Below are 18,941 nucleotides of genomic sequence, written 5' to 3'. Positions count from 1 at the left end.
CAAATATTATAAGAATATTGTAAATATGCAGTACAATATGTTTCGATGAGAGACGTTTCGCTAATAACTTCTGTCTCTTTGTTATCTTTCTGTATTTTGCTAGTACGTCACGTTTGTCCTTTTCGGGAATCCCTATCAATTTTTTGTAAAAAGTTGCTTTTCTTTATTTCTCTGAACAACTCACAATTTTTAAAATTCAAAGTAAATAATATTATATAATATTTACGTATATCAATGAAAATATAGAAAGCTATTGAATTATTTCAATCTTATTATTCACTATAAAACATAAAAATGTTTCTTGGTTTGATTTATAATGAAGGGTTTGTTGAATAAAATGTATCACAATGTTGATTAAAATCGAATTTTTATTTTGTAAAATTAAAGTATAAAGTTTACATATTTTATTTTATAGCTTGTAATATTCTTCGATTCTAAGTTGGCAGCGCACGCCATATCGATAAAGCAGTGACTAGCAGACAACTTGTAGTCGCCCTCAAGCCAACGCCGCCATAGCAAATGTGATGAGTGAATCCCGAAATGTGTCATTTGAGGTTATATGGTGTTTTTTGTAATAGAAGGCCCAAAACAATAAAACCTTTTTTCTGACTTTGCTGCGATGGGAATGATTAAATGAATTGATCGGACAAAAATCTTAGTTTAGTATAAAAGTATTATTTATTAAATTGCTAAATATAAGTACATATGATACAGTGTTAATTATAATGGATGACCGAAGTCGGAAACAATATTTGTTCTTTATAATGTTAAACTTATTCACACCAGCGATCTCCAATCTATTTTCTGATAGATTGATTTATCGGACTCGCCGAGTGTGAATGCGGTCGCGCTTGGTTTTTAATAAGCCAAACTGCTACAAAATAGCCGGCTAGCAGCAGAAAGCATCGGTTGCTCAAGTGATCGCGAGCTAGGGGTTGCCCCCTTCAACGATCAGCTCTCGAAATCGTCAGCGAGCTAGAAGATGGATCTTCCTCAGCCGACATATGGACAAATATTCCAACTAATTTCAATCCAATATTACCAGCGTGTAACACCAATCTCACGAGTACAGACGAACCAATTGCTTTCAATAATGCATCTAGAGATAATCCACGAATTATTGATGATGCACATGGATTGTTTTTCAAAAACTTGATAATGGTAGGTGGATAAGACTAAACAATTCACCAAGATTGCCAAAAAATACGGAGAGCATCATCTCCGTGGTGCAAAGCAATATCGAAGAGTCTTCTTCTCAAAACATCAATGATGACGAAAGAAATTTGCAAGAGAATAATGATTCAAATTATCGAGAGGATGATGGTTCAAATTATCAGGAGAATACGACCTCTTTGTCTGATTCTCCTCTAACTATAATTGAGAGAGAGAGAGTCACAGACTCAAAGCTGGGACCTAACAAGGGTACCAACTCAACCACGCTTTAGTGATGACGATAGTGATACCACATTGTGACCTAGAACTTACTGCTCGACCTACGACCTCTCGTCGGCCACGCGTGTTTCTTCCTCTCGTGAGTCCGTCCTGTCGTAGATCCACCAAGGCATCTATATTAAGAATAATTGGGGACTCGGGGACTCATTCACACACGAATAATAACAACGTTGTTATAATAATATGACGATTTATTTGCGGGCAACCGTTACACGGCCAGAGTGACCCGAGGACTTATCGTCGGCGCTCTCGCGTAGCGACACGTTGAGTGCGAGGCTTAGAGGGAGGGAAAACATGTAAAGGCAGCTCTCGGCCCGACTCACTACCTCTTCTACGTCTGGTCACGGTCGCCTGGATGTACCCTGTTCTCCTGGAACAAAACCGTAAAATGAGAAACCCCGGTGCCCGCAGTCCAGCCTTCCTGATGGCGGTGATAGGTTGACGTTCACGTCGCGCACTCGAGCTCCCGTCGAGTCGACTGCTCTCCTCACGAAGAGGGCTTAGGGTGATGAAGAGTCGACCTGGACATCCAGAGTCACCCTGGATGCCGCGTACACTCACACACCGTACCAAACAAACGACTTACACAAAATCAATATAACAGCGTACAGTGCACGATCCTGCGATCTTGCCGATTCGTAGGCAACTGACTTCACATATTTATCCAACACGTTTGATACGTTGACCAGCAGTCAACGGCCTTTTCTCCTTCGATCGTCGCGCTCACATGAAAATAGAGACACAACAATCAAATACTTTCTTACATTTAAATTATCATTAGGCCAACGACGACAATCAAACAGGGGCTCGCCGGACAGCCGAGCATCTGATGCACTTATTGCATCATGTTGTATGCCAGATGTTCGAGGACGTTCAACCTCGAATGCTTGCCATACAGATATGTCGACATCATAAGGCTATTGAACTAGGTAGATGCTGGCTCAGGCCCGAGTCGACGGTTTCGACAAGCACAGGCATGACAAAACTGTCGACCGAAGCATCACCTGAGTCGGAATGTCCATTTGTCAATGACCGATTGATGCTGACAAAGGACTTCCCACCTCTAAATGCACCTGAGGAGCAACTAGAACATCGACGAATTAATCAGTCGATGTGTGGCCGCTCCTCAGCAACCACCTACACCTTTGTATTGGCTCCGCACCTTTGCACATTATAAACTGCACTTTATAAAAATAAAGTTATCTTTAACGTATAGAGTAAAGCCTTGAATAGTGTATTTAAAATATTGAATAAAGTTTTGAATATTATATTTCCAATATTAAAGTAAAGTATTGAATAAATTAAAGTAAAGTAAATTCCGAGTGGTTGCAAGAAAACAACGTAAGTTATTTAATTCCAGCTAACTAACATTTAATTATAGACATACATATCTTTACACCCCACACCCTGACTAATATCTATTCTCCTATTCCTCTCCCCACACTCTTGCGAGTCGTGGCGACAAGCCTCTTCTGTATAGAAGGGTTCGCGCCCGATAGCAACATAACATATAATATACATATATTATAAAAAAAAAGGTTTACGTACAATTAATCTCATGATTAATTAGCACGTAACACATCACAAAGCCCCCCCCCCCCCNCCCCCCCCCCCCCGCCCTTCTAAACTGTTCGTACCTGTACGAACACGTTTAACCTCTCAACAGCTCGACGCACCATCACGAGCTCAGCCGTCGACCATTAAAATCAAATAATTCTCATTCACTCACACTCATTCACTCATCCGATGAAATGCTAATGAATATGATATAAAAAAAATGAAATAAAATAAAAAAAACTTAAACCTACGGCCTCTCTCTCTGCCGTTCAGCGACGATTGACCTTGCCAATCACGCTATGCAGTCGTGCCTTCTGTCCTTTCTTCTTGGTGTGCCAGTTCCGCTGGCTTTTCCTCCACGCCTTGCCGCAACGCGAGCACGAGTGGAGCTTTACACCCCCTCGTCCACAGTTCGTGCAAAACACCCGCATTGGGCGTCTTCAGAAATACTTCCGGCCATGTCCTGCCCCATGGCAGTTAAAACAGGCGCCCCTCGGCGGATCCAGCCCCGACACGAATGGCACCGGCTTCAGGCCACCGAAATTCTCACCTCGGACGGGCCTGCAGTTTTTGTTGCATTGGTTGAAACATTAATCCATGAGGGCCCATCAAGTAACTGATCATGCTGACAGGCTCCGGTGGCAGCGTCGCCGCCCCACGCCACACAAAAGGCACCTTTGGCGGCTCAACGCTAACCTCCGCCTTCCCCTCGCGAGGTTGACAGAGCATAGCCGCCGGAGGGTCTGCTAGCAACAGCTCCTCTTCCTGCCGCTAACCCGCAAAGACCTCTGTGGCAATTTCTCCGTCCCACTTCTCCACCTGGTTCCGCGCAGTTATCAGCGCCTCCAACATCTCGCACGGCTCCTCCTCCGTGACGATGTTGTTGTCGGGGTTCGGGTGACGTCCCTCTCCCGGCGATGGCGTGCGCTGGCGCTGTCACGGCCCGTTGCGACGGCACCGTTGCTTGCGAGCGCGCCTCTTCTCGGCGTCTGTTCGCTGTCACACCGGTCGGCGGTAATAGAAGCCTCCCAAGTCGGCGCTCGCCTCCCAATCCTCCGAGATCTCCCCCTTCTCCACTGGGACATCCCGAGAAACCGGAAACGATTCGCCGGAGACCTCCACCACCAGCATCCCCTCCGGCTCGCATCGTGACAACGCTGAGGCGCCAAGCTCTTCCCTGGGGAGATAACTCCACGTCGCCTCCGCATTGCGGCTGGCCCTTGCCTCCTCGCTGGCGTAAACTTGTACAGAGCTCGGCGCCGCCACGCCCTCACCACTCGCCGTCAAGGACACCGATGGGGTCCTCTCTCCTCTACCACCAGCGACGACCGCCGCATACGACCTCCTCTGCTCTCCGTTGTTGTCGACGCTGTTGCGTCTATTTCAAGCCGCAATTCCGATTTTTCTTCTAAAAGAAGACAACAAAAAAACAAAAAAAAAAACAAAATAAAACAAAAATCGATTTTTCAAATGTGACCCCCATTTTTTATTGCAGATTTGAAAAGAGCACAAAATTTCACGTCAAAATGTATGTTTTGTATTTTTTTTTCAAGGTAATTTTAAGGGCGTTACAGATGCAAATAAAACCCCAATTTAACCTAAAATGAAGTTCAAGTAAGGGATTTTTTATTCATTGTACCGCCTCCTAAATGACCTTAAAAAAATAATAAAATACATATTTTGCGTGAAATACATTGTTGCGTAAAATACATTGTTGCGTCGCTCAACTTCACCATTCCGATGAGCGGTGCGTCGCTCGATGTGAGGCTTTTTGTCGCCTTGAGGGAGCCGTGCGTCGCTTAACCTCGTTACTTCGACATGAGGGATTTTCGTCGCCTCGAAAGAGCTGTGCGACCAGCGCGCAGAGTTCGCATTTTACCGCTGGTCGTCTGCTGCGCCCAACGGTTCGGTCACAGTAAATGCAGTTGGTAAAATGGTCGTCCAAGGCCTCCGTTAGCCCTACCAGATGGAGGGTGACCTCCTGGGCCCCGTGGCCGCGTGTCGACCGTCTGCAGCACGATGACACCCAGCTGCCGTCGTCGTACCGGAAATATCGGACCACGACTTGCTCACACCTCCGCAAGAGCCCTGTGCACATTAGATGTCCCATGAGGGTCCGCTCGTAGGCGTCTCTACTCTCCTCAGACATGAGGTCGTCGTTACAGAAGCCTGTAGGTACCACGCGTCTCCGCACACTGCGGGCGGGCGCCGCAGTGTGCGTGCGAATTCTCAATCATTTTTCTTCTGCTTGTAGAGTCAATTGAATAAAAATGAAAATGTCTAACAGAATAATAGAAATAGAAAACAACGAAACTTCATATTATTTCGAAGTTGCAGACGATGTTTTATGTGTTGATAATTTGAAATGCTATTTTCCTGGTGCTCATCAACTTCAATATAACGACGATGAAAATGTAAGAACGGTACGTGTAGTGAATAATCAGTTGGAGTTGAAATGCCATGTCAGCAAATACAGAGTGTCATTCGTAGATAATGAATCCTGTGATGATCTAGAAAACATAATTATGAGTTACTTTAGATGTTTATACACCTACAAGGAAATATCTCGTTTACTCGCAAAAAATCATGGAATTCAATATTCAGAACGTAAATTGAAAAGTTTTTTTAAAGCTCTGGGTGTGAAACGCAAAAATATTGTGGAGACTCCAGTTGAATTAATTGTGAAAGCTATGCTGGAGATTCAAGCATCGTCTGGTTTTAATTTAGGCTATAGGTCTGTATGGCAACGTTTAAGAACCGAACACAAATTTTTTGTTAAAAGGGATATGGTTCTAACATTATTAAGAATAATAGATCCTAACGGCATTGAAGCTCGCTCAAAATATCGCCTGAAACGAAGACAATATTGTGTCGCTGGGCCCAATCATTTATGGCACGTCGATGGCCATGATAAGTTAAAAAAGTTTGGTTTTGCTATCAGTGGATGCGTAGATGGCTACTCAAGAAAAGTAATTTGGCTAGAAGTGGCAACAACCAATAATAAACCGGAAGTAATAGCTTATTACTATCTTCAATCGGTGCTCAATCATAACTGTGTACCTAGTGTCATGAGAAGTGATAAAGGTTCAGAAAATACATTGATTGAAGTAATTCAAATTGCTCTACGCATTCACGACACAGATAGCAGAGCAGGGTATAACAGCTTTCTAAAGGGAAAGAGTACTGCTAATGAGCGGATCGAAAAATATTGGAAGCAACTTCGCAACCATATGACCGAATTCTACATACAATTATTTAAAAAAATGCAGAAAAGAGCTGAATTCGATGGTTCAAATAATATACACATAGAGTGCCTTCGTTTCTGCTTCGGACATCTGATTCAAAAAAATATAAAAAGGGCCATGAAGGAGTGGAATGAGCATCGTGTGAGGCAGCAGAACAATCAAAAGTCACCTTGTGGTATACCTAATGTAGTGTACAACTGGCCTGAAAAATATGGGGGTCGTACTTTTGAGAAAGTACCTGATGAGAAATTAATCAACGAGTTCATGTATGAGTGTGCAGAAGAATCAAATTGTATAGTGATGAATTCAAAACTCTCATTGACATTGTGGAACCTGAACTGAAGATGCCGAATAGCATAGAGAAAGCCTATGTAAATTATAAAGAACTAATTGTGAAAATTCAGAGATTCCAAGATCCTTAGTGCTGTATATTTTTGTAAAAATGTTATTATAAATGGAATACAAAAGTATACAAAAAATTCAAATATATTAACAATTTTTTTTTTTTCATCAAACAATATACATAGTAAAAGTTCTTTGCTTTCATGTGCTAGAACGCGCACCTTATACAATTAATATTATAAAAATATTCAAAATTTTCAATTTAAATGCTGATTTCTTTGGATCAAAGTTTATACGCCAAATTGTTTTCTACTTTTATGTTGATCAATTAACTTCTTTGGCGTTTTATCAAAGGGACACACCTGTGCTGAATGTATAAAATTTGATAAATTAGAGTCCTTTATATAATTGTGAGCATTTCTTGGCACTCACATAGACTATTTATTGTCGTACAAAGTAACACAAAACCATGCAAAATTTTTAAACCTCATGAAAAATAGTTAACAGGGCAACAAATATCTATACATTCAACACAAATGTGTGGCTTTGATTTATTATAACATTAATATAATAGAACTATATGAGATTGACATGGTAGCAGATTGATTAAACATTGCTGCTGACATATTACCACAAAATAAATTCTCACTGATTTGAACACATTGATCTGATAAAACTTATGAACTATGTAAACAACGCAACTAATAAATTTCTACTTCAATGCCACTATTTTTCAAAACCATCAGAATTTCTTTAGCTTTTGGCCACATAACAGGGTTATAGTTGAAACATTTCTCTATTTCTCTTTTCAATACAACTGGAATATCAGTGCAATTGGGTATTAATTATTTTTTAAAAATAGAGTCTAAAGTTGTGAAAACGTTTACTGGCCACACATGTTTGTTACTGAACATTTCCACCAGTGTACAGGCCAATGACCATATGTCACCATACTCTGTTACTTCTTGTTGACGTAGGTAGACTTCTGGAGCCATGTACATGGGTGTGCCAACGAAGGATTTACGACCATGTGTGGTCAAAAGTTGAGTGTCTAATTGATTTATTGTGGAAACTCCTAAGTCACATATCTTGACAATTTTTTTCTTTGTGATCATTATATTTGCTGGTTCAATGTCCCTATGCAAAACTTTTTTTCGGAATTCGTGCAGAAAAGTTATGCCAAGGAGCATCTGATAGGTGATATTGATACGGTCTATATCATTCAAGGGTAGCTTTGATTTCACATATAGTTTCATACATCATAGTTTTTATTGCCACTTAGTTATAACACCAAACTCCTTTTCTAACTTCTCCAAATGCTCCTTTACCAAGTACTGTATTTGAGAATACTAGATCTGTCACAGGAATTTGGGTAGCAATGTCCAATTTCACTTTATTTATATCACTAATTGAACTGAATCCTTTTTTTTTAGCGATGAAGGATACAATACGGTTTTTAACTTTGCAGAATGATCATTTGTAATAAACGATTGCATAGGAGTCTCTGATTGAACTAAATCATTGGGGGAGCTGAATCTCATTTTTTTTTGGCGTTGAAAAAGATGTTACTGGTTTTGGCTGTACAAAATCGTGCTCATCTGTAACTTGGGATTTCACAACAGTCTCTTTTTTTTCTTCTGCTATTGGTTTATTATAACGAGATTTGCAAGAGGGCAAAATATTTAAGGAAATTGCTTCGTTTTCCTTCGAATCACTTTGTGCGCTTCTCTCTGATAAATATGTGTACATATAAAGAGTAACAGCTCTATGAGCTTTAGAGCAGGCTGATTTCCAGAAGCTCCAGAATCCTCCAGTACCAAAATCTTGAATCACATCGAAATTTTTTCGTCCAATGTCCACAGTGCCTTTTTCAAAATAGTTTGCATTTAATATGTTTTTATAAGCTGCAATGCACATCATCTTAACTTCCAATACTGAATAATCAACGTTTTTGAAGAGCTCAATTTCCTTCGTTTCCCCAGGCCCTTTATACCACTTTTGTTTCTCATCATCTCTGTGATGCCATATAACTTGCACTTTTACTGAAGACTTCTGAGACAGAGCTGGAGTCGGAGTTTTTTTTTTCATTGATTTTTTTACGTTTTTCAACCTATCAACATTAATAACATTTTATCAATCAAAATATTTACCAGATCAATGCATATATACGTTTAACAAAAACCTCACATCTTTTGGTTTATCTTGTTCTGCTTTATTAACGATAATATTCATCAAAGATTGAAATTTCTCTTTCTGCACTTGTGAGAGAGTTGCAGGTGAACTTGCCGAGCCTATTGTAATAAAACAAATTACTTGACACACTTAACACTTAACACTTGATTGACATTCACAGCGCTATGAGTTAACAATCTCTGTTTACCTTTTTTCGCAAATACGTGGTACGTATCAACACCAGGAGCACATTTAAGGTTATTTCCTTCCACCAATGCGCAAAAAAACTTTCCATTTTTTATATAGGTTAATCTAGATATCTCAGGGTAGTAAATTTTTAATGATGATAACGATATTGTGTCATCATCAACTTCGAAGTATTGGGAATTATTTCCCTGCTTCACCTCAATTTCTCTTTTCGTCATTGTAGCTTTTCAAATAACGTTTTCTAATTCTATTATAACGCAAAAACTGGCTCTGTACATAACCGAAATGAAAAAAACAATGATTGAGAATTCGCACGCACACTGCGGGCGGGCGCCGCGAGCGATTGCGGCGCTCGCCCGCAGTGTGCGGAGACGCGTGGTACCTACAGGCTTCTGTACGTCGTATGTTCCCGCCGGCTCCTAGCCTTCTTGCGGGGGCAGCGGGAAGGCGCGTAGGAAGTTGATGGCCTGGTGATCTACGGCTTCTTTGACCCATTCTTCGTCGTCGCCCGCGTCTTCTTCGAGACCGGCGGCTGTTCCTTCCTCCTTGTCGGGCTCGGCGACAGCGATGGCTTCTTCTTCGTCGTCGGCTTCTCTTTCGTCGTCGGACTCTCCTTCGTCATTGTATTCGGCGTCTCCTTTTGCCTCCGCCTCACCGTCCGTCTCCATGGCTTTGTGGTATGACGGTGACACTGCCCTGTCGTATCAGTTGGGGCTGTTCAGGTATCTTAGGTACGGCCCTGGACGCGCCACTGGTTCATCCGTTTCGTCTTCGCTGGCTTGAGATGGTGAGGGAGATCTCGGCATCGGAGTGCCGGGCGGGGTGAATCGACGCACGACCCTTGGCCGGATGGCCGCACTAGAGTCCTCGTCGTCGTCGACTTCCATTTCACTCTCGACGTCCACCACCTCTATGAGTTATAACGGGATGTTGATCCTTTGGATCCGTGGGACGTAGGAGCAGATTAGGTTCAGCTGAGGGACTAGTCGTGCTTGTTCATTTTATTACAAACCGATTTATTTAATATTACAGCTAAGGACACACAAAATAATTAAAATGAAATCAGGCAATGGCCTGTGCGAATAGATGAAGCAATAGATCAAGTTGGCTCATGCCAAAGATATAATACGCGTGCACGACTAGGATCTCGGCGAGCCGCCGCTCCACTGAGTGCGCGAAGAGAGAGAGATTACTTTTTAAGTCGAACAGGTACTTACAAGTGGCAGTCGGCCTCTCGGGATGGCTCGCTTGGCACCCTCGTATCGTAAGGCACTTGCACAAAAAACCGTGTCTCGACTTGTACTTCAATTTGCAATCGCGAATTTACAATTAATTAATCAGGCCAGCGTATGCCTATTAACATGGTACGCGGTATCACAGCTCGTAACAGTCTCGGCTCGCGGCCCTTCAATCATCGGCGCGAGCCTCAAAAATCTCTCTCCCCTCTCCCATCGCACACCAACGGCACCGCGACTCGTCGATCGACGATCCGTCGTGCTAAAATAACATCATATAATATTTATCTTTATTATACTTAATAACAATTGCTGAGAGAGAGTCTAACGAATAATATATTCGTTACAGAGTTTCTCTTCTGCGTCGTCTTCGCTACCGCCGCTGCTGGCGATATCGATCTCCTCTTGAACGAAGATGACCTCCTCGTCATCGCCCGCGAGGTTGATTATTTCTGGCTGTTGTCTGGCCATCTTGCACTACTTTCTTTTGCTTTTAGAGTTGTGTGGTCGTTGCGGTCGGTGCTGATTCGTTCTTGTACGATCACGTGTTTCGTCGCGTGCCGTGTTGCATAGTTGAGTAGGGGACTTATGTTTACTGAGCGCGACCTTTGGGGTTTCGCGCGTTGCTTGTATGTACGAGCGGAGCCACAACTGTCATATCCATTCAGCGAAGCCCCACTTAGTTATTGTTTCTGGTTTTTTCATATTTAAAGCAGAGGCAATAAGTTTGCTTGTTGAGGTTTTGTTTAACCGTTATTCATTCTTATAGCTTACCGCTACAGTTGAACTTTTCCATGATCCAAGCGTTTTGATGGTAAGTAGATAAGCTCCCAGATCAGCAGCAATTGTAGCAGATGTTCTACGCAGGGCATACGCAGTGTACCTATGTGGTTGCTCATGTTGAAGAAATGAAGCTATCTCTTTGGGAATATCCGACAATTTTCCTTTGCCAACGTTCTGTAACATAAAATAATTGTGTTAACTACGTCCAAAAAGAATGGAAATATTTTTTGTTCAAGCTTTTATTTTGAGTTTTCAAAAATATAGTGTAATAAATTTATAAGTTGACAAGTACATGATTGATTCCTGTATTGGACGAAAAATTTTTCCATTCCTTTTGGACGTACTTTAATATATTTAGAAATAATTGGGTGAACTTCTGGGCTAGTGATGAATGACTTGAGCACATAAGTTTTGGTGTTGGGGATTTGGATGTGGTATAACATACCTTCTTCTTTTATATCTACTTCTTTGATATTAAACAATTCTAATGTACGAAAGCACCCATGAATCCCTATCACTAATACAACCTGTAGCATTTAATACGTTAAGTCAAACGAATTTATATAATAAAATGTATGAGAATTTAATGAAAATTTTATACAAACCTTATACCGCAAAAACTTCTCATCATAGGCCGTATTTAAGAATCTAGAGATTTCATTCATGGTGAACACCATTGTATTTTGGGCACATTTCTCTTTCCCTTGCTTTTCAAAAAACTTTGAAGTTCCATATATTTACTGATGTCTTCATATTCTTTCCATGTCACCATAGCTCTTATTTTGGTGTAAGTAGCCCATAATGTGGTTGACTTCTTATCCTCAGAAAGTTTTTGAAAATAGGCCAAGAGATGGGCCTCTGTTGCTTCATTGCCCAATTTCATTTTGTTGCACCAGTCTCGAAACAATGTATATTGTTTCTCATATACCTTTTTCGATGTTTCTGGTATCACATTGGATCGCGCTTTGTCGATGAGTTCTTGTATCTCTTTATTTGAGTCAGTTTCTTCACTTTCAATTTCACTTTCACTGTCATCGTCAACAGCGTTAGCAATATCAATCTCAAACATGGATTGAAATTCCATTTCACTTGAAGAAATAGGTACGTTTACAGAACGCCTTACCTTATTCTTGAACAAGGTTTTCTCCGGGAAGTGTATCAGCTCTTGGACGTGTACCAGCGTTGGAAACTCGTGGATGTTGTTACATTACATTCGTAAAAAAATTATACTTTATTGCTAGTGCAACATCCAGTTTTGCTCGCAATATTTGGATTAGTTCTGTGGTTCAATTGTCACACCAGAAGTGTCGTAAGGAAGCGCTATTAAGTTCCGGTTGTGAAAAAAAGGGCACTGTACTTATGTTCGATATAAAGATGGCAAAACATAAGAAACAAAGTCATAAGTTCACAATTTTCATGAGCCATTGAATAGAATTATAATTAAAAAACACCATAATTGCATGCATGAATTAAATCATATATCATGTGTAATTTTCAGACGACAATTCTGAAGGCAATCATATGGTTATGGCAAAAAAATCAGCACGCAATTCAGCTTTGAATACAAACACAGAGCTCATCAAAGAAAAATTAAAGAAATAAAATACGGAGCGATCTAGAGCGAGATAAAGAAAAAACACGTTGAGTAGAGGAGAGGCTAGAAAAATAATCAACGTGAAGAAAGACACAAGAAGAGAATGCGAAGTAAAGAGCCGACGCGATTTAGAAAGCCAACGCGAAATAAATGAAAAAAAATAAAGAGACAACAGGACGCCGAAGGTCAACGTGAAATGGGGAGGCGACGTGACACAGAACGTCAACACGAAGACCGAGAAATACGCAACCGACCTGAGGTAAATAATTTTATGCAATGGTATGGCGAAAAACGCCTATTTGCGCATACTTTTTCGTGCGCAAAAAGCGTTTTTGAGCACGGGTGTGCGGTAAGATAAAAATAAAAGTATAATGTAAAAGTAGACATTCTTTTTGTAAAATAAGTAAACCTCATTGAAAATTTTAGTATTCTTACAACATAATTCGTATTTGAATGACCAACGTCCGGTAATTCAAATGCGCGAGTTTGCGTTAGCAGCCAACTTCATTCTAGTCACCACTCGAGCTCAACCGCCAGCGTCGTTTGTAACGGTTATGTTTAGAAATAGCCTGTTGCAACGACGAAACGGTTGTTTTGAATAGCCTGTTGCAAAGAATCGTACGTAGTAGCGTGCTCGTGTTTTTACTCCGTTTTTTCTTCATTTAAATAAATCAGTGAATAAATAAAAAATGTCCGACTACGAGTCTAATTCGGCCGAAGAATATGAAGACATTGTACTTCAGAGCGTCATGGAGGAGGCGAACGCAACCATCTCGGATTCTCTACCGGAGAGGTCAAGAGAGAAGTATGAGAAAAGATACGAAGATTTCTTAATCTGGCAAAAAGATAAAAAAAGTTCTTCCTTCGCGGAGAAAATGTTTTTGGCCTATTTTTTCAATTGTCGAAGAGAATGAAATCAAGTACGCTTTGGTCGATATACTCAATGTTGCGAAGAATGGTTATCATCAAACACAACATTTATATAAAATCTTATGCAAATCTACAACTATTCTTGAAAAAACAACATATTGGATATGTTCCCAACTAGGCTGACATTTTCGAGAGAGAGCATGTGCATGTTATTTAACAATATTTTGTAGTTTTCATTAATTCAGATGTTCAACACTCAAATCCTTTTTTTGTGACATATGATTTAAATTTGAACTTTATGACTATATTTATATAGTATTTATATATTTATATAATATTACATTTCTGACACACTCTGTTTGTTTATGTTGACAGGCTGTTTTTATTTTAGGACTGGCTGGAGCTTGTAGGCGTAAGGAATTGTACGAAATGGAAATCTCTCACATCAAAGTTGATGGTCGAATATTGACTGTTACCATTCCAGACACAAAAACATATATACCAAGATGGTTCGTTGTGGATGGATCTAAAGCTGATATTGTTTTAAAGTAGATTGAATTGCCGGCTAGGTGCTACCGCACCTCTTGATTGAGACCAAAGAAAGTAAAAATTCCAAACTTTTTCCTAATTTATCGAGATGGTACTTGCATTAATTAACCCATGGGGATCAATAATATTGCAGGTGTATCATTTGCCATTGCTACATACCTCAAGCTGCCAGATCCCAAAAAATTCACCAGCCACGCCTTCCGTAGAACATCTTCTACTTTACTTGTTGATCAAGGAGGTGACACTCTAACTCTAAAACGACATGAGGGATGGAAATCCAATTCTGTTGCTGAAGGCTATGTGGAAAATTTGATGTACAATAAGAAGCAGTCCATGAAGCGAATACTTAAGGCTGTAGATTCTACTAATGAAAGCAATGATAATCAAAATACGCCAACTTTTCCTAAAGTATTAAAATAAGGTGAAGATAATAGCTCAAAAACGAGTGCAAGTGTAACAATAGATAACAATAATAACAGTTTAAATTTAAAAGTTGAAGGATGTATTTTAAACTGAGGGCTTTCTTTACTTTAATATTTGAAAATAATTAAAACTATATCTGAATAAATTAAAATAGAATAAATTAAATTACTATGAACAATCAAATTAAAAGTTCTATAAAATAAATTTACTCATAAAAATTACTATGAACAATCAAAGTGCTCTATTAAATAGAATTACTATTAATATAAATTTAATGATTTAATAATCTGTTTTTATGTTGCATGAGGTTTTTGTTGTTCGATAAGTTTGTTTTTTTCAAAGTATTCATTTTTTGTTGCACGGGATTTTTGTATTCCACAAGTTTGTTTTTTTTCAATTATTTATTTTTTGTTTCATGGGATTTTTGTGTTCCCTGAGTTTGGTTTTTTTATTGGGGGGCTTGCCCCCCCCCCAACCCCCCAGCGGGGGCTTCGCCCCCTGCACCCGCTCCCCCCTTGACCGTCATCGCGACCACTCCGTACTACTTTCACGCAAAGCTCCCGACATGCCTCGTAAATGTTTAAAGGTAACTTCAAATTATATATCATAATTGTAATTTACTTTACAATTGTCATATTTGTTGTTAGGCATTTTTCGCATACAATTGTATAAAATTTTGTATGCAACGCGTGCCCAGCTTTTTGCGGACAGTGTGCGGAAAAAACACCCACTCGTATGTGGCATAGCCGGCACGAGTGTGTTTTTCCGCACACTCGTGCCCAAAAACGCCTTTTGGGCATTTGTTACAAAAATAACTATTGTCGATTTATTCTCGTTTTTATTTTTTGCGCTGTTATTTTACATCATGCTTTGTGTTTACATTCATAGGTTAGCCATGATGTTCTCGACAGCGAGAATCCTCTCGTGGTTTGCCGCTCACCTGGCAATGGTAGAGTGCTGATTTGCTCCGACTTTAACATTTGGATCGACAAGGACTTCACTATCATGAATGGGTGGATAGTAGAGTGGACCATTTTTAGGCTTTTTTCTAGAATCGATTTGTGATAGTGATTTTCTGTTAATTTCATGTATAAAATGAAAGCTCGTTCAAGGCAGGTGCGTACAAATGATTCTTTCTGTCTCCTTAACTGCGACTAATATTTTTTTCGATGTTTTTTTCTTAAATTCGCCTTTTTTCACTCTACCACGCCCCAAAAATGGAAAAATAATGTTTTGCAATTCTAAACTTCGCGATTCATCAACTAATAGGCTAATAAACATGTTTCAACCACCAACAGTGCCTAAAATTAAGATACGGAACCACGTAATGCGTATAAAGCTGGGATTTTAGCTGTTTTTTGCCCATTTTACCCGATTTTCGACTACATGGTCGAGGTCGATTTTTGAGTTCAACACCATCGCCAGTGGTCTCTTTCTTTTCTTTAAGTACTAACAAGAAAAATGTCCACTGAGGTGATTTTTAAAGAAGGAAAAATTTGGCGCGTTCGAAGAAAATCGGCTTTTTATAAATTTCCTTAAAAAATGTATCATTTCAACGTGTAGCTGGAGTTTATTTATTGTGTAATCTCAATACAAAGTGCATCGTCAAAAAGTACTCCTTTCAACGAGTAATTTGAAAAAAATAGAGTTCTCTGTGATTATTTTAGCGTCCTGCAGGTCGTTTTGAAGATACCATTGAATATATATACGCAAGATGCCTCACATCGCGTCAACTTCAGCAAATCGCGTTGATTTTAGCTAACGCGGCATTTTGCTTATGTTATGACCTACAAGTATTCATAAATTTGTAAGTATATATAATTAACGGAAAATAAATTAAAATTTATTATTACATTTAATTCTCTTTGAAGCATAAGTTTTTAATATAGTTATAAATTAATGTAATACTAGTCTTGCCAATTTTTGATATTTTTTAGGAAAATTTCGTTGAAAAGTATTTCTTATGTCTCTCCCTGTAAAATAAAAAAATAATTCTTAGGTGCTTAAAATTTAATATAATTGAAAGGACAAAAGTATACTACTTAAAAATGACGTACGTATTTTCGTGCAATATTATCCGCGTTTAAACCGATTATTATTTAGATCGTTTGTCGTCGACACATAAGTCGCCGATATGTGTGCGAGCCGTATGTGCGAGTATGTGAGGGGGCAGCAGTGGACGAGGCGACCGCGCGAGGCAATTCGCACGAGTCTCTCTCCCCCTTCCATGCGCGTACGTGCGAGCGAGCCTCACTCGTGAGTGACCCTTGCTGCTGAGCAGAGCTCGACAAGAGATCCACTGATTTTACTCATTAAAGTTTTATTTTATTTTCTCTTTATTTCTCTTTTATTGAGTTCGGACATTTCGTCCTTAAGTTTCTTTTTGTTCTGTGTGTGAAGAGGTGCAGTGTGCACAGTGGGTTATAATAAAGTTTTGCCACAGTTCAAAGTGAACTTTAAGTGTATTCTTTTAATCATCCCTGTCCTTATCAACGACCAACTCCAACATCGTTTAAAGAGAAAATATGGCACACAAAAAAATCTATATATTGTTAAAAATGTTAATGGGTTTATATTTTTTAATAATAATGATTTAATATTTACGTGCACACTCTTTGCGCGGCTCTTAAGCTCGGTCCATTCAACCACACAAAAATAAAATCAAGAATATCGATATTAAACATTGCCATCGTTATTTAATTTTAGTATTAATTAATAAATGAATTATATGAATAAGCGCACTACTATTGTATCGCTCTCCAAAATTACGTCTGCGATCTATAAAGTATGAGACGAGAGTGTCACGTCACGTTTTTATGGAGTTGACGACGTTCTTGAACAATTGTAGTACGTCTGGGCTGTACTCGATCGATGATTTTTAATTGGAAACGAAGATTACGTGAGAATCCGAGAAAATTTTTGGTCGATAACCGATCAAATAATGGGACCCTGGTGCAACTTACAATGGACAAGATGGGCAATACCACCCTCCTGGCGACTCAATTTCCTTTTATATCCGCAACCAATCCAGGGAGGATTTGATATTATACTTCACGCACTATAAGGAGAGCGATGAATGACTACGTCGATATCTATTGCTTCAAACCGGCAGTGAGAAACAAACTCAACCAGCTTCACAAATACTTGGGGTGGAATTTGCCCAACGTTATCTTCACGCAACGGAAAAAGAGTGAAGAAGAACTGTTTTCATTGACGAGAAAGTATGTAAGATTAAAAATGTATTCGCAACAGGCTTGTTATTTTCATATAACATTTAAAAAATCAATTTTTTTCCCAAAGGGTTTTCCACCCACAAAGATGGATGGATCCTGGTTTGGCGGCATGAAAATACAAGGTAAGTTTACATATCATCCCTTAATCTTAAAATTATTTCATTCAATTTTTTCTAAAACAGGTATGAAGAAAAATATATTCTCCCGGGGTGTGTATTGGAGCCAGCCAAAGCCGCCGAAGAGGGGACTAGCGCGTGGGTGGAAGCGCAAGAGGCCCGATCAACGCAGCAACGACGACGACGACGACGTCAACGACGGCCAAGGCGACGAGGAGTGCGACGTAGCCGTACGTTATCGCAGACAGCGTGGCGAGCAGCAGGCTAACGACCAGGCTGGTCCGTGGTGCCGGCTGCGCAACAAGCGTCCGAGGCCAACGGGACTGCGCGAAGATGCCGACGAGCCTCGGCCATCAACGTCGTCGAGGGCGGACACACCGCCACCACCGCCGCCGCCGCCACCATCGACGCGTCTGGCGAAGCAGCAGCAGCAAGCGTCGCGTTGGACGGGCTGGTCCGACTGCTTTGACCGACAGCCCGTCGTCGTGCTGTATCAGCCCATCGGCAAGGAGGCCCGTGGCGTTAGCAGCAGCAAGGCCAGCCCCGGAGGAGCGGCTCGCTGCATACCGTTGGCATCGTCGTCTCGCTCGGCCTCTTTGGGCTCGAGCCAATATTCGACCCGGGCGCGCTTTACCACAGTGGTGAGTACACGATGACATTGCTCGCAGGCACGAGTCAAGTCTTGCCCTTTACGCACTAGTAACTTTTTTTGCTTTTTTGTTTGCAGAGTGGTGGAAAACGTGAAGATTGACAGGAGCTGCTCGACAGCAAAAGCGAGGACGACCGCGACGAAGACGCAACGACCTCCAGCTAAAGGAACACACCGCACGGCTCCGCTGAAAAAAGGATTGGGAGAAAGGAGAAGCATCGCGATGACAAGGGACGTCGCTGAAGGCGTGCGAAATAGAAAGCGCCGTGTCGTTACCTAAAAATTTTTTTTTCCATTCATTTACTTTTTATGTAAGCTTTGTTCTGTGCAGTTTTATTATTTTTTTGTTCAATTTTTTTTGATTCCGACGTTGCGTTTGCGCCGCTTGTTGGCATTAGTGCGTGCATGTGCTTTGTGCGTTGCGTGCCAAGCTCGGCTTGTATTCGTAGAGTTTTGATTAAGTTGTCCAGTGATAAATGATCCAATTCTAGGTGTGCATACAAATTTTCAAGTC

The 18,941-nt window shown here is 40.4% G+C and overlaps 3 protein-coding genes across 3 annotated transcripts; 1 reads left to right on the top strand and 2 right to left on the bottom strand.

Moving 5' to 3' along the window:
* Positions 1–7,297: 7,297 nt before the first annotated feature.
* On the bottom strand, positions 7,298–8,516 carry LOC111693392 (serine/threonine-protein kinase 24-like). The gene is made up of 4 exons (XM_023457929.1): positions 8,414–8,516; positions 7,905–8,056; positions 7,504–7,828; positions 7,298–7,413 (listed from the first exon to the last, which is right to left on the bottom strand). Exons 1-4 carry the CDS (start codon positions 8,514–8,516, stop codon positions 7,298–7,300), a joined length of 696 nt encoding a protein of 231 aa, XP_023313697.1.
* Positions 7,864–9,239, bottom strand: LOC111693409. The gene is made up of 3 exons (XM_023457967.1): positions 8,977–9,239; positions 8,784–8,887; positions 7,864–8,706 (listed from the first exon to the last, which is right to left on the bottom strand). The coding sequence occupies exons 1-3, from the start codon at positions 9,191–9,193 to the stop codon at positions 8,605–8,607; spliced, it is 423 nt and encodes a 140-aa protein (XP_023313735.1). The 5' UTR covers positions 9,194–9,239; the 3' UTR covers positions 7,864–8,604.
* An 8,508-nt stretch (positions 9,240–17,747) lies between these two features.
* Positions 17,748–18,529, top strand: LOC111693417. The gene is made up of 3 exons (XM_023457987.1): positions 17,748–17,784; positions 17,845–18,419; positions 18,506–18,529. Exons 1-3 carry the CDS (start codon positions 17,748–17,750, stop codon positions 18,527–18,529), a joined length of 636 nt encoding a protein of 211 aa, XP_023313755.1.
* The last annotated feature ends 412 nt before the right edge of the window (positions 18,530–18,941 follow it).

Source organism: Trichogramma pretiosum, unplaced genomic scaffold (genome assembly GCF_000599845.2).
Source record: "Trichogramma pretiosum strain Unisexual culture from Peru unplaced genomic scaffold, Tpre_2.0 scaffold35, whole genome shotgun sequence".
NCBI lineage: Eukaryota > Metazoa > Arthropoda > Insecta > Hymenoptera > Trichogrammatidae > Trichogramma > Trichogramma pretiosum.
Note: the sequence above shows the minus strand (reverse complement) of the source record. Positions and strands in the feature narration are given on the sequence as shown.